The 22,796-nt window shown below is 41.8% G+C and overlaps 2 protein-coding genes across 2 annotated transcripts in view; one reads left to right on the forward strand and one right to left on the reverse strand.

The window, feature by feature from the left end:
* The window catches only part of ALDH1L2 (aldehyde dehydrogenase 1 family member L2), a 36,536-nt gene extending 24,658 nt beyond the window's left edge, over positions 1-11,878 (forward strand). The window contains exons 13-23 of the mRNA XM_076339311.1: positions 693-843; positions 1,555-1,625; positions 1,732-1,837; positions 2,191-2,278; positions 3,041-3,134; positions 3,408-3,504; positions 5,015-5,113; positions 7,124-7,289; positions 8,562-8,667; positions 9,845-10,044; positions 11,088-11,878. Coding sequence (XP_076195426.1) covers positions 693-843; positions 1,555-1,625; positions 1,732-1,837; positions 2,191-2,278; positions 3,041-3,134; positions 3,408-3,504; positions 5,015-5,113; positions 7,124-7,289; positions 8,562-8,667; positions 9,845-10,044; positions 11,088-11,143 — 1,234 coding nt within the window. The 3' untranslated portion in view covers positions 11,144-11,878. The remainder of the gene's footprint in view (positions 1-692; positions 844-1,554; positions 1,626-1,731; positions 1,838-2,190; positions 2,279-3,040; positions 3,135-3,407; positions 3,505-5,014; positions 5,114-7,123; positions 7,290-8,561; positions 8,668-9,844; positions 10,045-11,087) is intronic.
* A 1,099-nt stretch (positions 11,879-12,977) lies between these two features.
* Positions 12,978-18,527, reverse strand: NOPCHAP1 (NOP protein chaperone 1). The gene is made up of 4 exons (XM_076339324.1): positions 18,431-18,527; positions 17,058-17,144; positions 15,245-15,381; positions 12,978-13,629 (listed from the first exon to the last, which is right to left on the reverse strand). Exons 1-4 carry the CDS (start codon positions 18,498-18,500, stop codon positions 13,447-13,449), a joined length of 477 nt encoding a protein of 158 aa, XP_076195439.1. The 5' UTR covers positions 18,501-18,527; the 3' UTR covers positions 12,978-13,446.
* Positions 18,528-22,796: the final 4,269 nt, after the last annotated feature.

A 22,796-nucleotide genomic window follows, 5' to 3' on the forward strand; every position in this document is an offset into this window, starting at 1 on the left:
CTCAATAATATTTACCACAGTCTTACACCTCACTGTGTGGCTTCATAAATCTAACAGATGGAGAACTTGAGGCCCAAGGAGACCATGGGCCAGATTTTCAAATGTACCAAGGCATCTAAAATTCAATTTGCGTTACAGGTTAGGAGCTCTGTCTTTGGACATCTGGGTGCCTTTGAAGTATCTAACACTTAAATATTTTAGTCCAAGTTCAGACAATACAAAACAGCATTATGAAGCTAGGTTTCCTAAACCCAAATCTTAAGCTGGGACTCTGAGTACTCCTTCTTGGTACTTTTGATTACGTGACATTTCTTATGTTATTGTGTATTTGCTTTCGACTTACTGATCTGATTTTCTGTAATTGGCTCCTTGTAGTACAACAGAAAAAGAGTACAAATTTTCTAATTGTTATTTTATTTACAAAACCGTAATTGAATAATCAGGTAAGTTTGCACTGTTCATGTCTTCATCCAGTGTCTACTACAGCCAATGTGAAGACATTTGCAAATTTTAACAGGCAACTGTTCAAGCTCTTACTGATATTAATGAGCAGTGGCTCCAGTGCTCCACCTCCAAATTCAGTGGGAATGCAATTTTAATTACGGTTCTTTGCCATACCAAATATCATTTTAGGCTGTCAGTGGTTAGATGCCACTTCTCTTTGATGTGGATTTGTAATGTTTTTATTGAAGACTTGCAGACCTGATGGAAGAACATCAAGAAGAGTTAGCAACAATAGAGTCTATCGACTCTGGAGCTGTCTACACTTTAGCTTTGAAGACCCATGTTGGAATGTCTGTGCAAACATTCAGATACTTCGCTGGATGGTGTGACAAAATTCAGGCAAGTGAATATGTAACGGAAATAGTCAATGGCAGTGCTTCTCTACACTTTTTTTTTTTTTCTGACACAGTGCCATAAAGCAGTGTTAGCAAAAGTAATCAAGGAATCAAAAAATAAAAATTAGAATTTTACCTAAAATGGGTCTCCCTGGCAATACAAAGGACAGTCTGCTTCCAACTGGAGAATACAGGTTTAGAATGTGACTCTAAATGTGTAAGAAATCGGTTGAGGTGTCACAGTGGATATGCATGCTTAGTCAGCTCTTGATTATTCATGGAGCAGAATGTCGTCGTGGTCATCGTGCGGGTAAGTGCAGAGACTCATGTGCTATATTACATTCTGACCAAGGCTGGTGATTTTGCTCGATGGCACAGCACGTGGCACAGGTTCAACAGCATTTCCTCAAGTATCTTCAAGATCCACAATCAAGAATATCATTCAGCTTTTTTTTGTCCATCATACCCTCACTTTATCTTCTTCCATACCTTTGTAACCTATGCTTTTATTTCATCCAGCTGAAAATCAGGAGTTGACTACGGTATCCATAGTAGGAAATCATGCAGTAGAAGCATCATGATGCTTCTCTGATGCAAAAATGCTTCTGGTTTTGAAGCCTACTCTGTGGCTTTCCAAAACATACTTATATGGCAAATATAATTGTAATAAAAATGATTAAACAGTACCAAGATTTGTTCCTCGTCTGTCTTTTAGGGTGCTACAATTCCAATTAACCAGGCTCGGCCAAACCATAATCTAACATTCACCAAGAAAGAGCCAATAGGGTAAGTATCACTTTTTTCTTCTTAGCAACAGCCTTGACATACAGAAAAGCCATTCAAAAGCTGCCATCAAAAATGTAATCTTTCCCTGTTTTTCCCTACCTTAAAGTGTCTGTGCAATTGTTATCCCCTGGAATTACCCACTGATGATGCTTGCATGGAAGAGCGCAGCATGCTTGGCTGCAGGCAACACACTTGTACTCAAGCCAGCTCAGGTAAAAACAAAAAGGAATGTACAGATGGCTCAGGTCTTCCACTATTTGCTCAGGCAAAATAATTAAGGCAATCTAGCAGACTTCACCCATAGGTTGACCGTGTCATATTTTTTAAAGTGTGTGTATAATAATACAAATTGCCATGATGATACAAGGTACTGATTGTCTTCAATTCTGCTCTGATGCTACTCTCATTTTCAAGAATGAATTCTTTTCTGCAAGAAGCCATCACTTTTAATTTGTCAATACTGTGAGTAAGAAGATGAATATCAAAATTAAGATGCATTGAATGTAAAAGATACCATCACACATTTAATTAAAATAGGAGACCTAATCTAAATGTTTCTACGTAGGTCACACCTCTGACTTCCTTGAAGTTTGCAGAACTCTCAGCTAAAGCTGGATTTCCTAAGGGCGTTATAAATATTCTGCCTGGTTCAGGTAAAACTTCAACTAATCATTTTTCTGGGAAGAGTAGGTCATGCTAAAACTGGTGAACTAGCATTTTACCTGTTTGAAGACCTATTACATAAGTGCATGTATCTTCATAGGTAGTAGGCTTGCATCTATGTCATACAGTGATTTCACATATTTCCAGAACAGAATTGGAAAAATCTGTATGTCAGCTGGCTCTAGCTAGTGGTAAGCGCTGTCAGCCCTTTACAAGTTCACACAAATAGCATGAACACTCTGAAAAAGAATGTATTACAGAGAAATAGCTTTCACTTGACTGCAAAACTTCATTTTTTCTCCTAATCTTGTCATCACTTGAAAGTATTTAAATGTGACTGTGAGACCTAGAGCAAGCTGGTAAGATGCGTATTGGTCACTATAGGTAAGTCATGGTCCACACTGTGTTACCTGATGTCACCATTTTCCTCTTTCCCCTAAGGAAGAAAAGTGACAAAGTAACTGTATGGGGCAGGCTCTCTTACAAATTAGGTTATTCCACCTACATTGGAATATTAGGAAGGAAGTTCTTTAGTCCAGACGGATGGGGGAATTTGGAGACGCTAATGTGATCCAAGTTAACTAATATGAGATTTTTCATCGTCATATGAATAAAGCTGTAAATACAAATAAGGATGTGATATTGTACTGGATTGACATATTGTTAGATCTTTCTGCGTTACAGGGCTGCTGCTGGAGTAGTAAAAATTGCCTATGCACTGTCCAGTTAAGCTGTTTTCCTCACCCCGATAGGTGGCTTAGTGGGACAGCACCTGTCTGAACATCCAGATGTTCGCAAAGTTGGATTCACTGGTTCAACACCAACTGGTAAACAGATCATGAAGAGGTACTCTCAGCAAAAGATTCCTAAATAAACACTGCTTAATCTAGCTCCCAAGTATCTTATTAGCCATATGGTGCATGTAGCAGTAATAGAAAAGCATCACTACATATGGTTGTTTACATTTATGTATAATTCTACTAAGTCACTATTGGTAGATAGAGGTTTATACATTTTCACTAGATATGATTCAAAGGAAATAATGAAATAAGCTATTTAAAAGTTGTTTTTATATTTTTATATATATATTTATATAAAGATTATTTATATTTTTTACAGTGCAGCCACGAATCTGAAGAAAGTTTCTCTTGAACTTGGTGGTAAATCACCTTTGATCATATTCAGTGACTGTGAACTTGACAGAGCCGTAAAAATGGTAATGTTACTTCGAAGTAGAATATATTCAAAGCCTTTGTGATACATCCTCACAGTATTGCGATATTCTTCTTGACTTGCCAAAAACTGCAGTGGGGAGCCCTTGCATGAAAAATCATGCAGTCTGTTAGAAAACAGACTCTTTTTCTGCAAGATGTTCCTCTATGCCAGCACAATTAAACTGTTCATGCTGCACCAAAAAGGTGGGGATCAGTACTACAAGAAATATACATTAGAAAACACAACAAAACAAAGAAATACAGCTGAAAAGTATTTTCACTAGCCAAGTTAACACATTAAAATTGATTTGTCAAAATCTGATACTCAAAAAAAAAAAAAGCGCTTAAACAATAAAAGCCTGAAAGTGAGTTAAAATATACATTGAGCTCCCTATTGCCATATAGTTCTTCTTAATTCACTATCAATTATCATAATCCACCTTCCCAACCAGCCATAATGTGTTTAAAGTTCATAAGTAAGATGTGCAAATGAGAAATTCAGTGGATTTAGGGAGCTTATTTCCTGCTCAGGTAATCTGATTCATCAAAATGACAGCAGATGCAGTTTGCTCACTAAGAAGCAAACAAAGGTCTTCCACACTGTACTTACCCAAAGTGCTAATTCTGTGAATTCTCTAAACCAGCATAAGCAGGTACTGCTACCAGAGGAAACTATTATACACTTTCCCCATTTTTGGAGTGTCTTTTGGCAGGACAAGAGTCTGAGTGACTGCACAGTGAAAGTATATGTGGAAAATAAATAATAAAAGCTGAAACTTCGCAGTCAGCGCACTGCTTGGCCCCACCACTGTTCTCAGCTGTAGAAGTGAGAGGGTGACGCGGAGGTAGGCCTGAGCTATACCTGGCATTGATGGCTTTAAATGATTGTGAAACAATGCTTTTTTGCCACACACTTGACACTAGCACATGATCCCGGTCGTACCTACTAACACCAGGACCTTAGGCCTTTGCAGCTGCCAGAAAACTACTTTTTAGGAATTTTATTTGTCCCGCTCTTCCTTCCCCCACCTCCCTATCCCCCTAGAAGAACAATGGCAGGTATCAGTTCTTGGTAAATAAAAAGGAACAAACCACACGGGGTCTGAATCCACACTCTTGAAATAAGAGGTTCTCTGCAGATTAGAGTTGGGTAGTGTTCACCCAGTTACGTGTGACTTTTGACACAAGCCGTATTGCTCAGTGGATTAGCACAGTTTTATATTCACTGGTCGTGCTGCCAGCCCTCTTCTCTGTGCAGGTGTTTCTGTGGAACGCTGATGGAAATGGAAAGAGCAGTGCTAATGGGTTCATTCTGAGCCATTTGTCTCCATGGAAGTGCGTCTGCCAGTTATAAGATTAGTCTGCTTGTTGCAGTGATAACATATCAATGCTTTACATAAAGCATTCCGCCTTGAGGGTCACAAACACAGAATGCAACCCAAGGGAAGAGAATGAAAGGGAGACTGAACAAAAGGATGCATATGAATATTAATGGTTTTTTTTCCTGATCAGGGTATGGGAGCAGTATATTTCAACAAAGGAGAAAACTGCATTGCAGCTGGCAGGCTGTTTGTGGAAGAATCAATCCATGATGAATTTGTTAGAAAAGTGGTAAGATATTCAAGGACTAAAGTTTAAGCAGATACTTTACTATGGCACAAAGATCCACTGGTTTTATAGACACTTGCATTTCTTATTTTCAGTTGTGTAATTTCTCATTATTGCTTATGATAGGCAATGCTGCTTCTCAGAAACCTCTTACAGGGTTAAAAGGAAGGCACTGAAGGGAGATATTTTCATCAGTAACGCACAGATAAGTGACATTGAAATAGATGTTTTACCTTCAGTGATATTTCATATTTGACTAGGAAAGTAAGATTAAAAAAATTACTGAACTTAGGTCAATGTGATTGAAGGCTGCTGTGAAGTTTTAAAAAAAGGCATATTGGAAGCATAGCTAGAATAATACAAAGGTCATTATTAAAAATCCAATAGTCACCACACTGTACCACTGGAGAATTAATTTTAGGCCAAGAACAGGAAATCACTGTCATAACTCATTTACCACTGGTAAAAGCTAACATTTTACATAGAATCATAGAATAGTTTGGGTTGGAAGGGACCTCTAAAGGTCATCTAGTCCAACCCTCCTGCCGTGGGCAGGGACATCTTCAACTAGATCAGGTTGCTCAGAGCCCTGTCCAACCTGACCTTGAATGTTCCCAGGGAGGGGGCATCCACCACCTCTCTGGACAACCTGTGCCAGTGCTTCACCACCCTCAGCATCAAAAATGTCTTCCTTATATCTAGTCTGTATCTACCCCCTTTTAGTTTAAAGCCATTCCCCCTTGTCCTGTCGCAACAGGCCCTGCTAAAAAGTTGGCTGCCATCTTTTTTATAAGCTCCCTTCAAGTACTGATAGGCTGCAAGAAGGTCTCCCCGAAGCCTTCTCTTCTCTAGGCTGAACAACCCCAACTCTCTCAGCCTTTCTTCACAGGAGAGGTGTTCCATCCCCCTGAGCATTTTCATAGCCCTCCTCTGGACCCGCTCCAACAGGTCTGTGTCTTTCTTATGCTGAGGGCTCCAGAGCTGGACGCAGTCCTCCAGGTGGGGTCTCACCAGAGCAGAGTAGAGGGGCAGAATCACCTCCCTCGACCTGCTGGCCACGCTTCTTTTGATGCAGCCCAGGATACGATTGGCCTTCTGGGCTGCAAGCCCACATTGCTGGCTCATGTCCAGCTTTTCATCCACCAGTACCCCCAAGTCCTTCTCGGCAGGGCTGCTCTCAATCCCTTCATCCCCCAGCCTGTATTGATACTGGGGGTTGCCCCGACCCAGGTGCAGGACCTTGCACTTGGCCTTGTTAAACCTCATGAGGTTCACACGCGCCCACTTCTGGAGCTTGTTCAGGTCCCTCTGGATGGCATCCCATCCCTCTGGCGTGTTGACTGCACCACTCAGCTTGGTGTCATCTGCAAACTTGCTGAGGGTGCACTCGATCCCACTGTCTATGTCATTGATGAAGATACTAAACAGTACCGGTCCCAATACGGACCCCTGCGGGACGCCACTCGTCACCAATCTCCATCTGGACATTGAGCCGTTGACCACTACCCTCTGGATGCGACCATCTAACCAATTCCTCACCCACCGGACAGTCCACCCATCACATCCATACCTCTCCAGTTTAGGGAGAAGGATGTTGTGGGGGACCGTGTCAAAGGCCTTACAGAGGTCCAGATAGACGACATCTGTAGCCCTTCCTGTGTCCACTGATGTGGTCACTCCATCACAGAAGGCCACTAGGTTAGTCAGGCAGGACTTGCCCTTGGTGAAGCCATGCTGGCTGTCTCAAATCACCTCCCTGTCCGCCCTGTCCTCCACAGCCGAAGAGAATGAACACATGAAAACAGCATCAAAAACTTTCAGAAGTAACCAGAGGTTATCAAACCTAAGACAAAGCCTCATTTTAGAAAGGGAGGAGGATTCCACCTTCTAAGAATCCAGCCCTTTCTTAGAGCCTAACTCCATAGTACAAAAAATGAAGCATCCCGAATCACTGGTCACTTTAACAACTATTTGCTATGTTATATAACTTCATTTTAATTGGGTAACCCATAGGTGGAAGAAATAAAAAAGATGAAAATTGGTGACCCACTTGATAGATCTACAGATCATGGTCCACAAAATCACAAGGCACATTTGGAAAAGCTGCTGCAATATTGTGAAACTGGAGTAAAAGAAGGAGCCACTCTAGTGTATGGAGGAAGACAAGTACGTAGACCAGGTAAAATACTGTTCAGAGGTGTTTGGAACTTTTACACTTTAAACAAAAGCCATCATGATTGTCTCTGCTGCATTATGTGGAGTAGCGATATCATGGGAACAGTACCAGGTAAGCCCAAGATACCATTTGAGAACATCACTTTCAAGTCTCATACTAAGAGAAGCTGTGCAACTGAAGCATAGCATATGAAACTGAATCGGAGTCTAGCCTGTGTGGGATTCTTTTGCTCATTTATTCCTGTTTTTTGTGAGGCATTGAGGCTTTTTTTGCGACATCCTTGAACTGTCAAGAGCCGTAAGTATAATTATATCCATTTAGATCACACTAACGCTAAAGCTGACTGAGGAAACTACTAGCAGAATTTGCATAAGGTATTATTATCAAAAGCCTTTTTTGCTATATAGACAATATGTATGCTAAGTTTAGTGGGCAGGCATGAAAGCAACATTTTCTCATGGACATCTGTCCTTTATCAATAATGAAGGAGAAACATTTGCATCAGTTTCAAAACATAGTGATTGCATCCCTAAATAAAATGAAAGTGGAGATTCATAACTACGAAATCAGTGTAACAAAACTAAATGGGAAATCTTACGGAAGGGGGCGGCATTTATATAAAATCTCTGAAGCTGATTTTACCCGCTCAAACTGGAATACATTCACTCACCAAGATGTAGGTGACCAGGATCGCTTGTGTGTAACACCAGGGCAGTTCTTGATCGGCAATGATGAGCTAGCTTTTGGACAGGTCTTTACACCCTTCAGAAATGAACAGTCATTATGAGGTGGTCCTTTGCCTCAGAATTTTCTTTACTTCAGCATCCATAAATCTTAGGCAAAGTTGCTGCCCATCGCATATTTTCCCTTGTTTGGAATATACAGATCTTTATGGCTACAGTCTATCTTCTTGTTGGGTAACAAGAAAAACAGTGGCCTCTGTGACATGCCGTAACCTTGTCTTCCTGCTGTCAGAGTGCAGGGTCTTCCCCCGAGGAGTCCCCCGGGGCTGTGGCCTGCAGACCTTCTGGCCTGCACAGGAACAGCACGTTGTTGCTCTGATCAATACAGGCCATTCTTTTAACCTTTTTTCTGCTGTTTCTTTGGTGCTTACACACACATTTCCATTCATACTTCATTCATATCAATCTTGATATTTTCTGTTTCAAGTCTGAACATATCTATGACCTCAAAGTATGGAAAAGAGATGGCCTGGACAATACAAACCATGAAGCATTTTCGCCATGCTCAAATGATGCTCTATCCTCTGTTTAGGTTTCTTCATGGAACCCACTGTATTCACAGATGTTGAAGACCATATGTATATTGCCCAGGAGGAGTCCTTTGGTCCTGTGATGGTGATTTCTAAATTTAAAAATGGGTATGTTCTCCTCTGCTCACTGTTAAAAACCTTATTTTGTCATTTTCACCCTAAGTGTAGAAATGATAGCATACGTGGTATGATTTTATTAAATCTTGTAAGACCAGTCTGAATCCCTAGATCCTCTTCCAGCTAAATTCTGAGAAAATGCCCTTTTTAGTACAGGGTGTCCTGCTCCATGTCGATATAGAAGTAATGCTGTTAGCAGTGCCTGAGAGGACAGAATGCAACCATAAGTGCCAATTCTTAAATAAGACTTAGTATTCAGTGAAACATTTTTACTGAAGTTGATGTGGTAATTGCAACAGTTTGATCAAATTACAACATGTGTATTTTTTTCCAGTGGAATCGCTTATTTTTCTCTGTCACAAAAGACCACATAGCATTGTTGTGCATTGTGTAACATTGGCACATTACTGTTGCAAATGAAAAGCCCCCTGTATATTTTGTAGACTGCCGTTTTAATAGCTTTCATTCCAAATCATAAGAAGTATTTTACACATAGATGAGATTAAAACCCTATGTAGAAACTTCATGTAACTATTTCCACCAGGTTTCATTTTCTGCAGTTTGACAATGCAGTTAAGAGCGAGCCACATAGATAACCCTTCACATCTATAAATTATGTATGGTGATAAGGGACTACATTGAGTTTTTTAAAGTTTAAAATTATTATGGATTTTTGAAGCTATATGGAGATGAGATGCAAATAGAAAATAGCACTCTGGACCTGGCCTGAAAAGTTGTGTCTCAATAGAAGTCTGAATTTCAGCATTTATTCTCCATTAACTTGTAAAGCAGGCCAAAATTTTAGCGAATTGATTCATAATCTGCTGCCAAACTCTGCTTTATAGGTATTTTTGTATTGCTCCAATTCCCAAGTTGTACTGTAGCTGAGCAAAGTTGGTACGCCTACTGCAACTTTTCCTTTGACATAGTGTAGAAGTTAACCACTGAAAGGTAAGGTTACAAGCTTTACAAGTTTGAAGTAAGGGTATGAATTTCCATAGATCTGTCAGATTGGCGCACAGATTAGTCTTTAATAAATGGTCTTTAAAAAAGCTAACTGGAGAAGAGAGAGCATGGGAAAAGGTGCTTCAGTGACATTGAATGCTGAAGGTTGCCAACACTTGGTTTTTTTACCTGCGTGCAATTAAAGAATGTCTTTCCCCCGTAGGGATGTCGATGGAGTGCTGCGACGGGCAAATACCACAGAATATGGTTTAGCTTCAGGAGTTTTCACAAAAGACATAAGCAAAGCTCTCTACATCAGTGAAAAGCTAGAAGCTGGAACAGTTTTTATTAACACATATAACAAAACCGATGTGGCAGCACCATTTGGTGGATTTAAACAGTCTGGCTTTGGGAAAGACTTAGGTAAGTTGTTCTCTCCCTCCCTCATTTCACATCTGACAGTCCAAATCAATGAAAAAACAACCCTACCTGTGTACAGTGTACCTAGTAAAACATGAGCTATGGATGCATTTCCTGTATCTCCTACATGCCTCCAATTACAGTAATCTAGTTCCTCTCCCATCCCTACAACATTCCCACCTCAATACCTCCAGTTCAACCCGTCCTGTACATTTGCTAAATAACGCTAGGGCATGCGGAATATTCCTCCTCTCAAAAGCAGTCACATTACCGCTTGTCCAGAGCCGCGTACAGGCTATGAAACGCTGTCAAGCAGCAAAGGTATTGGCCAAAATCTTCTTTCCTTTCCCTCAGAAAGAACGCTAATTTAGGTTTCTCCTCTAAACTTGGAAGAGCACGGGAAACTTTTTTTTGCCTTAAAATGTCATGAAAATTTGCCGACAGCCACAGAGAAAGATGCATTAAAAAAATCTTTTCTTTTCAAAACCAGTTTTTAAAAAAAGCGAGGTCTAGTCTGTCAGAGAAACTTCACAAGTCTGGACAGATCAAGCCTTGCGGCAAAGAAAAATGAAAGAAAAAAAAATTTCAGTGACACAACAGATTTTTGCCTTCGGAATCTCTAGCAAGTATCGGACGTTTCCTGAAACCAAAATGAGTAATAGTATCAGGAAAAGAAGATTACCAATTTTTACACAGCTTCTTTACCTAGAAACTTAACACAGGCAAACCAAAGTTCGTAAATTCAGCTATGAGCCCCCAATGGCCATCCAGAGACTGCTACTGCTGCTGCTTCAGTCCCACCCAGGTGGCTGCTTGTTAAATTCCAGCTCCTTTTTCTTTCCGCACCTGTTGGGTTTGGCCTCTTCTTGTCAAACCAGTTCCGTAAATCTCAGTGGGAGGGTAAGTTAATTAGTCTCCCATTGTTCCTTAAGGACTCAAATACTGGCTAAAGCATTTTAGATTTTTTTCTTGATAATATAGTTACAGTCTCTGGCAACATTCTCATTTAGCTGCTATTCTAACTGGTGAACGTTGTTCTTGTACAGGTGAAGAAGCTCTTCATGAATATCTTAGAACCAAGGCTATCACTGTGGAATATTAAAGTAACAGCCTCACTTGGGACGTAAACTTCCTGCAGAGTTTGAATCTTAATGACTCCATGAAACACTTCATACCATGCCCAGGATATGCTGTCTGCAGTGCTACAACTGAAAAAAAAAACCCCAAAAAAACAAAAACCCCAACCAAAACACCCATTCCATGGGTAAGTTCCTATCAATCAGGTCCAAATTTTAGTCTCACTGAAAGAGAAAAGCATTTGGAAATTAACCTGAAGTTATTTAAATTATGCAGCAGCAGTCAGCACAATACCCCCCAAAAAAAAGAAGAACATGGGTTGGCTTATTTTTTTATATACAACTGAAGAATGAGTTCTCACATGCCTACTTCTTACTTGTGTGAACATAATATTTACATGACCATTTTAAATCCTTAGTCATCAGGCTTCTCTTAAAGTTGAACTAAAATATACTTATTATGCCATTTTTGCTATAAACCAGTTCAAGTTTTACAGTAGCAATTAAGCATTCTGCTCTGGTGATTCTTCAGCAGTACAGAAAACCTTTGTGCCATAAGAAGTAAATAAATGCAAGAAAGTGCACTTACTATGATCTTTGTATAGTACATACAGAGTTCAACATTGGTGTTAAACTATGCATATCAAGGTAAAGTTACTGAAAATATTTTCTATCTTTTTGTTGATATGGAACGTGTGATCTGCCTGCAATTTGAAAGGTGGTTACATTAACAGATTAAAATCACTTTTTGTGTCTGTGCACACGGACTGTTTATACAGCTTGATTATTACTTTGTATTTCATACTTGCTTTTTGTTTTAATCTACGGGAAAATCTCTTGTAAAATGTCTGAGTTAAGATGTTGGCTTTCAAACTTTCTGCAGTCTGAAGGAAATTTTCCATAGATTGAGACCTTATCTAACAAACTAAGCCTACCAAGACCACTTGCTCTTCTTAGAGTGCAACTCCACCCAAAGCTTAATCTGTGGGCTGCCATTAAAAGTAGCAGTCCCGTTCTTTGATTCCCATCCTTCCCCTTCGCTAAAATATTTTGTGGTTTAATGAGTTAATCCCAGTAAATCATGCCCCCGTTCTATTTTTAAGAAGCCGCATTGTGAAAGAAAGACCAGAATCCTCATTATTTCTTACCGCAAATATTACAGAAACGGATTATCGAAACTATAGCTTTAGGTATGGGATTCAAAATAAATTCTGTAAATAATTGCAGGTTTCAAGTCATGACACTAATATTTGAGCAAATACAATATAGAAAATTTTACTTTAATGGTGTAGAAAACACAAAGTTCCTTTAAGAAACAAACGATGACCTCCAGGAGCATGATAGATACTTCTGAAATGCAAACCGATCTATGAAGTAAATACAACAGCCCAAATCATTGTATTTGATCAATCTGAGGTTAAGTATGAATGAGACACACTTTCACTGATTTTGGTTTCACAATTGTTTCAAGCTAACCTAAGTACAGGCCAGCTGAAAATTCACCTTTTTATTCTTCTGGCAGTGACAGTTGTTAACAAAATGGAGAGGACAGAAAGGGAAAGCGGGAGATGAAAAGCGTAGCTTAAGTGTAGCTTAAAGCAATTGTAAGACCACAGAGGCAGACTTGACCGTTTAAGTACTGAGGGCATCTGCACTACAGCCACAAAAGTTCCAGATAGAGGTAGTAACCTACCCGTAATGATACGGAGCTCAGTGCAGGCACAGAGGGTAAGTAATCCTTTGCTGAACTCTCCCTCGAGTCCTGGCTGTCCTTACCCATGCTAGCTCATCTTGAAATGACCTCACCCGCTGCTTTAGTGTTCAACAGTTACTGTCATGAATGCAATGTAGACATACCTCTAATGTACTTTAAGATAGTTTAATATTGAAGACATCGTACATAACACTGCACAGGACATGGAATATAAAAAACAAAGCTTTTTTCCTAGTTAACTCTTTCCTGCCCTTGAAGCAAAAACGACTTCTAGCACACTACAAAAATCTTTCTTCAACAAAGCAACACAACAAGAATTTTAATTTAGCTAGTTCAAGTGCCCCAAATTCTAGCTGCTTAGTCTAACCTACTATGAAGTTCATTTCCATGTTGCTTGATGAATAGAACTCTACTTAATTCTTCAGAAATCCAGCCTGCCTCAGTCATGAGTGGATCCTGAATTCTCCACAATGTAAACTATAGCATTTCACATGATCCTGAGGGATGCTTCACTGGGAAACAAGGTAGTTTAAGAGCCAAGTCTTCAAAGTAAGAAAACACGATTTGGGTTTTTTGTTGGTTTGTTTGGGTTTTTTTAAGTAAAATAAAATGGATTTACTCATTCACTTTGCTGTCCAAAATTTCTATTTTGCCCTTTTCTCCCTTTTGTTTAGGAAACCTAATGTTGTCTATTGTCACTTCATCAGTTATACAGTCATCTTCAGATTCCGAGTCATCTTCTGAAGTTAGTATCTCTTCATCTGTATCGGAATCACTCAGTTCAACTACGGCCACATTCTGGAAAAAAAGACCTTAGTTAACACGTTACACATTTCTATACCACTTCTGTCATTTGAGTAAAATACAAGGCAAACACGTGAAACTGCCTACTACCATAAGAAAACCACAATTAGACTTTTGGGTTCTCCTAGGATTATGACAAATATCATTAACAGATTCCTAAATGTTTAAATTGTAATTTATATTTGCCCTATAGCAAATAAAAGGCCATTTTTATATCGTTATCAGAGAGAAATGAGTTAATAGCTGAACTCAGATAGTCTAAATCAGATATTTAAACTGACGAGCAGGAGGTATCAAAACTAATTTTCAGTAAAGAATTCAAAAGAAACCGTTTAGTGTATAAGAGGTCATGACGTATATACAAATGTGTGTGTGTATATATATTTATTAATATAGTTCATCTCTTATAACTTAGTAATATTCATGGCACTACAATTACTGCAAAATAGCAAGTAGTTTAGACCACGAGGATATTTTCTGAAGTAAAAGTGATCATATATTTCCATATGCAGAGCCATGATTTCTGAGGTCTGTTTTTCTCTCTGAAAATACCTGTCTTAAACTGATAATCCCCACCTCAAAAACTTCCTGTATGCAGCAAAGCAAAATACAGGAATTTGAGATGCAAATAAATTTCTTCAGTGATTTGCAAATAGCATTGAGCTCTTAATCACTAGGTCTCCTGGCTTGTTTATTATAAAGCCAAGACAGTTGTCAGACACTGTCACATGAAAAACCTTTTAAAAATCCTGTCCCAGCTACCCATTCCACTTCAGCATATTAAAACAAACAATTTTCATGATCCGCTTCGTTTTCTCACTATTTATTTGGAATTCTTCAGCATACACCGGCACTGGACAACCTCTTGCCTGTAGGCTGGATACAACCTACAAGAACTCTGAATCCAACCAGTGGCCAACAGATTGCTCGGACAGCTCACACACCAAGCCCCAGGCTGCCTTATTTCTGCCTTCTGTCTTGTGGGTCTGCAGGCCAGAAGGCGTTTGTCTGGGACATGCACATACCACATCACCTTTGTATTAAAATTTTCTTACATGAGAATGTGACTGCAGCACTTCAGTCAAAAACAGAAAGAAAATATTGATGTGAATGTAAATAAATAGACAAATACCAGCCATAAAGGAACACAACACCACTAACAACTTTTCTAAACCTAAGACCTATAGACAGTCCTAAAATTACCTACAAAGCAGAGCTGAAAGCCAGTTATTACTCTTATACTAAAGCCTTCTGTTATGCCTTACTACGCCTTACCTTGTCCAATTTCTAAACCAAATTACCCATGAGATATTTAAAATACAATTTGTGACTTACTTTTGATTCAGAGTTGCTGATTCAAAAGTATGTCTTATTCGGGCCTTAAACTACTTCATCCCCAGTCATTAAATTCTGCAAGTATGAAAACCAAGTAGTAAATTTTAACCAAATAAGCATTTTTATTACATCTATGTTTTGAATTTGCAGATCGCGGACTAAAATGGTAAAGACTTAGTCTTATCTATCAAATTAGCTCATTCTAAGATCAGAGAATTATTTTAATCACGTCTAGCTTTACTTTATAAAATAAAAAAATACAGTAAGTATTTACCATTTCTATGACTTTTTCTGTTGCACTGTCTAGATTTTCAATATCAAACTGATGAGCTGGTGCTGTTACCATTTTTCTTCTTAGCTCATCATTTGCATGGGCCATCTGTGGTAAGAAGCTCTGTACTCGGTCCAAAACTGAAAAAGAAATAGTCATCGCATGTATATATATACAAACAGACACACATTAGCTTTCAGATTTATACCTCAGAAATCTGAGCATTTAAACAGATTCCATTTCAACTGTAATTTCCAGCTGTCTACCATATTTAGGATGTTTTAATAGGAGGATTTATTATAGTATTTGATTTTCCAAGACATAAACCGCAAAAAGATACCGAATCTATTGGTCAGCATGTGGCGCAGGAAGAAATCACTTCAACAATTCCTTTTGGATTCTTAAGACAAAATGTGACTACTTTACAGAAAACTTGCTTGTAAATTCCATGGTTTTAAACATATATTGAGTGCCATCTTGAGAAACTTCCACATCAGTATTATCTCCAACGGAAATAGAATTATGTCCTCCTTTCTTCCCTATTAAAGCATAGGCTGAAGGTCTCAAAGAAGATGGAAAAATTAGCTGTAGCACAGATGCCACAGATGTCGTGCTACACTAAGGAAAGTTCAACATAATTATCAAAAGGGGCTCTGATATTAAGAAGGTGGGAGAGAGACGGATGCTTTAGGTTGGAGTATAAAGCACTTACGCTCTACAGAAATACCCCTCTAAGCTCAGTGGGACTTCCCAACAATTTTAAGATAATCAGCGTCATTAGGAGAATCCCACCCATTTCCCTCCCATGGAGGAAGGGAATATCTTTCTTCAAATAATCTTTGCTCCACACCTGCAGATGAGCCAATCACTAGATTTCATTCTCTGTGAAATAAGAGGTACTGTTCTGAGTGAGCTCCACAGAAGTCTAACAGGTATAATCTACCTTTGAAACACTGTCACCTTTGTGGAGACTTTTATCCAAGGAAGAACTCGATATAACAAATTGTTTTTTCTATTACATTTTAAATCTCAGCTCAATCACAAAATAAAAATACAGTAATTTGACAGGAGTCCATTTTAAATTAAATGCTTTTATACTGCAAATATTTTATACTGAGAAATTACTTCTGCAAAGAGGTAAGAAGCCCAGATCAGCAAAAAAGCAACAACTCTATACTGGGAAAGAAGAATCTGAGAGTAAAGAACTCTGGCATATTTTCATGAAGAGAAAAACTCCTGAAGATACACTACTTTCAAAAAATAACAATTTTTACACTATGTCCTCTTATGCACGGAATTACACTGAAGACAATGCTAGCAATGTATATGTAGCCTTGACTAAGAAAGAAGGAACATAGCTCGATTAAAGAAAAAACCCTTTTCTTAATGCATTCAAATTAACTTGTTATGAATGAACGGTTATAAGATCTGGCTTAATAATTTTGCCAGCACATTCATCAAAAATAAAGTTCTGAAAGTGATCTACGTAACTTGCATCAATTTGAAAGTAGCTGACCAAATGAAGACCAAAGGTACAACCTGGCAAATTCACTATATGCAGACAGCGCGAGTATTTCTGCAAGGAGAACTAAGTCCCTAAAACTTACAGCTGTAACGCCTAGCATGGCAAAATCTAGCTTTGCAGTTATGTGATTAACCTGTGGGACGTGCGACTGCAACGGAGGACCTAGCACCAGCAGAAACAGAACACCGGAGTTTCTCCCTTTTACTAATGCAAGGAAAGCACCGAAGCAAAAGTTTTGTCAAATATGTTACCTACTGCTTGACGCTGTTCCAATAACAAAGCCCTACTTACCGTTACTCCTTGGCATCCTAACCGTCTGTAAAGTTGTGGCCTTCTTGCTGCTACATTTTGAACTAATCAACAAAGTTTCTTCCAGCCCTGGAAACAAACAAGTATTTGAATGTTTACCTATGTCAACCACAAATGTCACATTTTAACTGTGAGGCTCTCTTCTTGCCCCTACTTTTCCACCTTCCTACAGCAAGACTAAAAATGAGGATTCAGCTGTCTCTGCCTCCAGGAATTCCACTCTGCTTTCCTGCAAATACTGTTTCTTGATGCCTGTTTGGGGTGGTCATCTCGGTACTTCCGTGCGTAGTAGGTAGTGAACGTCTAGAACTTGCTACTGCAAGAGGCTGTGAAAGCGGGCGGATCAGCAGGTTCAACACGGAATTAGACAAACTCAGGGCAGCAGAGTCATAATCAGATACTAAAAGGACTGAGCAGGAGCGTACCCCCTCGCATCCCCACCCCCTCAGTTGCAGATACTGGGCAATTACAAGAACGGGGGGGCACACAGTGCTTAAGCTAACTAGTTCTCTGTAATTATCACCTGCTATTGCAGTTGATGGGAGACAGAATACTGGGCTATACGGAGCGCTGGTCTGACCCAGCAGGTCATTTCTTGCAGGCTCCCACTGTTTTTAAAGTCTTTTGTCATTGATTTATTTAGCGACAGATATCAACGCACAGAGGAACTACCTGCAATAACCCACAGCAAAACATAGTGAGGTAACAGCTAACGCGAGGTGGTTACGCTGATTTAAATCCCTTCCCTCACGTCTGTGACTGTGGTGGCGGCCAGTGAAAGCAGGCCACACGCGGTGGCGCTAATGACCTAAGTAAGCGTTTTCAAGAGTAGGATCATAAAATCCAAACGATGTAGGGAAACTCCGCGTTAATTAGACAAGTGAGTTCTTACCACCACCAACACAGCCATCAGCCCTTTATCACTAACTAAAATGAAGCTGTATTTCTTTTTAGCATTTTTTATCCTCATAGAAATGCTGTTGCGACTGTTTAACCTGGGGTTTTCCCCTGTATTTACTTCGTACTGTACTAGCAGTGCCCGGGGAAACGGTAGCTCTTCAAATCACGCGAGAGAGAATAAAAAATGCAGTACTGGCAGCCAGCTGGGATGGAGAGACCCCTCCCTCGGGCTGCCCGCCGGCGGGCGAGGCCGGGGGCTCACCACGAGCCGAGCCAACCCCCCCGCTCCCCGGCTCGCCCTTCCCCAACCTCCCGGCCCGGGGGGCCGCCGGCCTAGGCCCCGCAGCGCCGGTCCCGGCGCCCGGCCGAAAGGCGGGCGGGAGGCCCAGGTCAGCTTGGAGAGTGCCGCCGCCCCGACCGGCCCCGGCCCCGCTTCCCCCGCGGCGGCCGCTCACCTCCTCGGTGCCCCACGGCCAGCAGCTCCCGAGAAGCGGCCGGACCCGCCGCACCGCCGTCCCCCGCCATTCGCCGACCGAACCGGAAGCGGCTCCGGGCCGGACGCTCGCCCTGCCGCCGACGCCGCAGCCGCCGCGGCGCGGCGCAGCGCCCCCTGGAGGGCGGGAGGGGCAGAGCCGCCCCGAGGCCGCGGCGGGGTAAGGGGCTCCTCCGGGGCTCCGCGGCGCTACCGCCGCTCCTCACGCTGTGCAATTAGCGCCGCTCGTCGGGTCACCGGCACAAACACCTACGCTCGTGTAGGACCCCAGTCCACAATGCAGAAAGGAAAATAATTCACGTTGCGAAGAAAAAAAAAAACCACTTTAAAATCTTTATGAAACGATTTGGCATGGAAAGTACATCCCATCACTTGGAGGAGAAATGAGAGTATGAAACGAAGCTGCAAGCGGATAACATTACTTGAATGCCTGCCAGCAGCTGCTTTTCTTCCAAAACTTTCCCATTTCCAGTGTCAGAATTTGATAAATGCACCTAAAATTAAATTTCAGACACTGAGGGAATTTTAATTATCTTTTGGAAAAGAAATTTTTCCAAAGTTCAGTTCATACCAGCCAACCTGTTACTCAAGATTTGTTCTGCAGTTTCTGTCCCTATCTGTTTATCATCTAGACAACGTGAAAACTGTAAAAAGAGAGCTAAATGGTTCATAAGAGACGAGATGGGAAGTCCAAGCCAAAAATGAGAAAAAGTAGTGTTCTGGTTTAACCCGGCAGGCAGCTAAACACCACACAGTCGTTCACTCACTCCCCTCCCTCCAGTGGGATGGGGGAGAGAATCGGGGAGAAAAAAAAAGTAAAATTTGTGGGTGGAGATAAAGACAGTTTAATAGGACAGAAAACAAAGGGAAAATAATAATGATAAAAGAATATACAAAGCAAGTGATGCACAATGCAATTGCTCACCACCCGCTGACCGATGCCCAGCCAGTCCCCCAGCAGCGGCCCCCCTGGCCAGCTTTCCCCCAGTTTATGTACTGAGCATGACGTCACATGGTATGGAATGTCCCTTGGGCCAGTTTGGGTCAGCTGTCCTGGCTGTGCCCCCTCCCAGCTTCTTGTGCACCTCCAGCCTTCTCAGTCAGTAGAGCATGGGAAGCTGAAAGGTGTTTGACTGGTGTAAGCACTGCTTAGCAACAACTAAAACATCAGTGTGTGATCAACATTATTCTCATCCTAAATCCAAAACACAGCACTGCACCAGCTACCAGGAAGGAAATTAACTCTATCCCAGCCAAAACCAGGACAGTATCCACCCCTTATTCTATACCATCTACGTCATGCCCAGGTCTCACACTTTTCAATACATTCCCATTAATCACCACCACTTTACTGTCTTTTGATATATACACACAGATATCATTCCCTTAGTCTATGGGCCATCCCTATAAAATGTTCGTTGAGTTCATTTAGTCCATGACTTTGGGCTCCATCTGTCACAACAGTCCTTCAGGGCAGGACGGGTGGTGTGTGGTGTTGGATTGTTGCATGATAAAGCCAGTTCGGGTTCCATCACCGCTGCACTTGTCTGGTTCTATCATCACTGCACTTTGCTCGGTTTCATCAAAGTTCATTCTTCATTAATCTGGGTGATTCTTACTGTAATACTGTTAATATGGCATATAGCCACCATAGAAGTGATGATATACAGTATTACATAGCAATTAACATCATACCATTTAATTCATTGGCTATTCTCACCCAAAATCAAATCCCCTTGAGGTACACATCGGACTCCCCCAGCCTCCTGCATCACCCACCAAGTGCACCCAGGTCCTTGAGCAAAAGCAATCCCACGGATGGGTTTGCCTTTGCCTGAGGCAGGAATAACCCAGACTGTCTTCCCCAGCATATATTTTTATGTGCACTACAGGGACTTTATCCCCTTCTACAGTACGTAAAAGTTCTGACTGGGCAGGGCCAGCCTGATTGGCAGATCCCCTCGTGTTGACTGACCAGGTGGCCTTTGCTAAATGCGTATCCCAATGTTTGAACGTCTCACCACCCATTGCTCTCAGTGTGGTCTTTTAACAGTCCATTGTATCATTCGATTTTCCCAGAGGCTGGTGCATGGTAGGGGATGTGATACGCCCACTCAATGCCGTGCTCTTTGGCCCAGGTGTCTATGAGGTTGTTTCGGAAATGAGTCCCATTGTCTGACTCAATTCTTTCTGGGGTGCCATGTCGCCATAAGACTTGCTTTTCAAGGCCCAGGGTAGTGTTCTGGGCGGTGGCATGGGGCACGGGACATGTTTCCAGCCATCCGGTGGTTGCTTCCACCATTGTAAGCATGTGGCGCTTGCCTTGGCGGGTTTGTGGGAGTGTGATGTAATCAATCTGCCAGGCCTCCCCATGTTTGTATTTCAGCCATTGTCCTCCATACCAGAGGGGCTTTAACCGCTTGGCTTGCTTGATCGCAGCGCATGTTTCGCATTCATGGATAACCTGTGCAATAGTGTCCATGGTCAAGTCCACCCCTCGATCACAAGCCCACCTATATGTTGCATCTCTTCCTTGATGGCCTGAGGTGTCATGGGCCCTCCGAGCTATAAATAATTCACCCTTATAGTGCCAGTCCAGATCCACCTGAGCCACTTCAATCTTAGCAGCCTGATCCACCTGCTGGTTGTTTTGATGTTCTTCAGTGGCCCGACTCTTGGGTATGTGAGCATCTACGTGACGGACTTTTACAACCAGGTTTGCTACCTGGGCGGCAATATCTTGCCACAATGCGGCAGCCCAGATGGGTTTGCCTCTGTGCTGCCAGCTGATCTGTTTCCATTGCTGTAACCACCCCCACAGGGCATTTGCCACCATCCATGAGTCAGTAGAGAGAGAGAGCACTGGCCACTTTTCTTGTTCAGCAATGTCTAAAGCCAGCTGGATGGCTTTTACTTCTGCAAACTGACTTGATTCACCTTCTCCTTCAGCAGTTTCTGCGACTTGTCGTATAGGACTCCACACAGCAGCCCTCCACCTCCGATGCTTTCCCACAATACGACAGGAGCCAGCAGTGAACAGGGCGTATTGCTTCTCATTTTCTGGTAGTTTATTATACAGTGGGGCCTCTTCAGCACATGTCACCTCCTCCTCTGGCAATATTCCAAAATCTTTGCCTCCTGGCCAGTCCATGATCACTTCCAAGATTCCTGGGCAACCAGGGTTTCCTATTTGAGCCCGTTATGTGATCAGTGCAACCCACTTGTGCGACCCACTTACTCCACGTAGCATCAGTTGCATGATGTGTACAGGGGACCCTCCCTTTGAACATCCAGCCCAGCACCAGCAGTCGGGGTGCCAGGAGGAGCTGTGCTTCAGTACCAACCACTTCCAAAGCAGCTCGAACCCCTTCATATGCTGCCAATATCTCTTTTCAGTTGGAGTATAGCGGGCCTCGGATCCTCTGTATCCCCGACTCCAAAACCCTAGGGGTCGACCTCAAGTCTCCCCTGCTGCTTTCTGCCAGAGGCTCCAGGTAGGGCCGTTCTCCTCAGCTGCCGTGTAGTGCACATTTTTTACATCTTGTCCTGCCTGGACTGGCCCAAGGGCTACTGCATGAACTATCTCCTCTTTAATTTGTTCAAAGGCTTGTCGTTGCTCAGGACCCCATTTGAAATCATTCTTCTTCCGGGTCACTTGATAGAGAGAGCTTACAATCAGACTGTAATTTGGAATATGCATTCTCCAAAAACCCACAACGCCTAAGAAAGCTTGTGTTTCCTTTTTGCTAGTTGGTGGAGACGTGGCTGTTATTTTGTTGATCGCATCCATTGGGATCTGATGACATCCATCTTGCCTTTTTATTCCTAAAAATTGGATCTCCTGTGCAGGTCCCTTGACCTTACTTTGTTCTATGGCAAAACCGGCTTTCAGAAGGATTTGGACTATTTTCTTCCCTTTCTCAAAAACTTCTTCTGCTGTGTTGCCCCACACAATGATGTCACCAATGTATTGCAGGTGTTCGGAGCTTCACCCTGTTCTAGTGCAGTCTGGATCCGTCCATGGCAAATGGTGGGGCTGTGTTTCCACCCCTAGGGCAGTCAGTTCCAGGTGTACTGGACGCCCCTCCAAGTGAAAGCAAACTGTGGCCTGCACTCTGCTGACGAAGGGATTGAGAAAAATGCATTAGCGATATCAATTGTGGCATGCCACTTGGCTGCCTTTGACTCCAGTTCGTATTGAAGTTCTAGCATGTCCGGCACGGCAGCATTCAGCAGCGGCGTGATTTCGTTCAGGCCACAATAGTCCACTGTTAGTCTCCACTCTCCATTAGACTTTCGCACTGGCCATATGGGACTGTTAAAGGGTG

Source organism: Aptenodytes patagonicus, chromosome 1 (assembly GCF_965638725.1).
Source record: "Aptenodytes patagonicus chromosome 1, bAptPat1.pri.cur, whole genome shotgun sequence".
Lineage (NCBI taxonomy): Eukaryota > Metazoa > Chordata > Aves > Sphenisciformes > Spheniscidae > Aptenodytes > Aptenodytes patagonicus.

What these genes read in the sequence shown, in the direction of transcription:
- NOPCHAP1 (XM_076339324.1), bottom strand. Translation starts at nt 18,500, where the DNA reads ATGGCGGGGGACGGCGGTGCGGCGGGTCCGGCCGCTTCTCGGGAGCTG. An exon ending in TAGGATGCCAAGGAGTAACG is followed by an intron (nt 15,382 to 17,057) that starts GTAAGTAGGGCT and finishes TTTCTTTTTCAG; the next exon opens with TTTTGGACCGAGTACAGAGC. An exon ending in CAGAAAAAGTCATAGAAATG is followed by an intron (nt 13,630 to 15,244) that starts GTAAATACTTAC and finishes CTTTTTTTCCAG; the next exon opens with AATGTGGCCGTAGTTGAACT.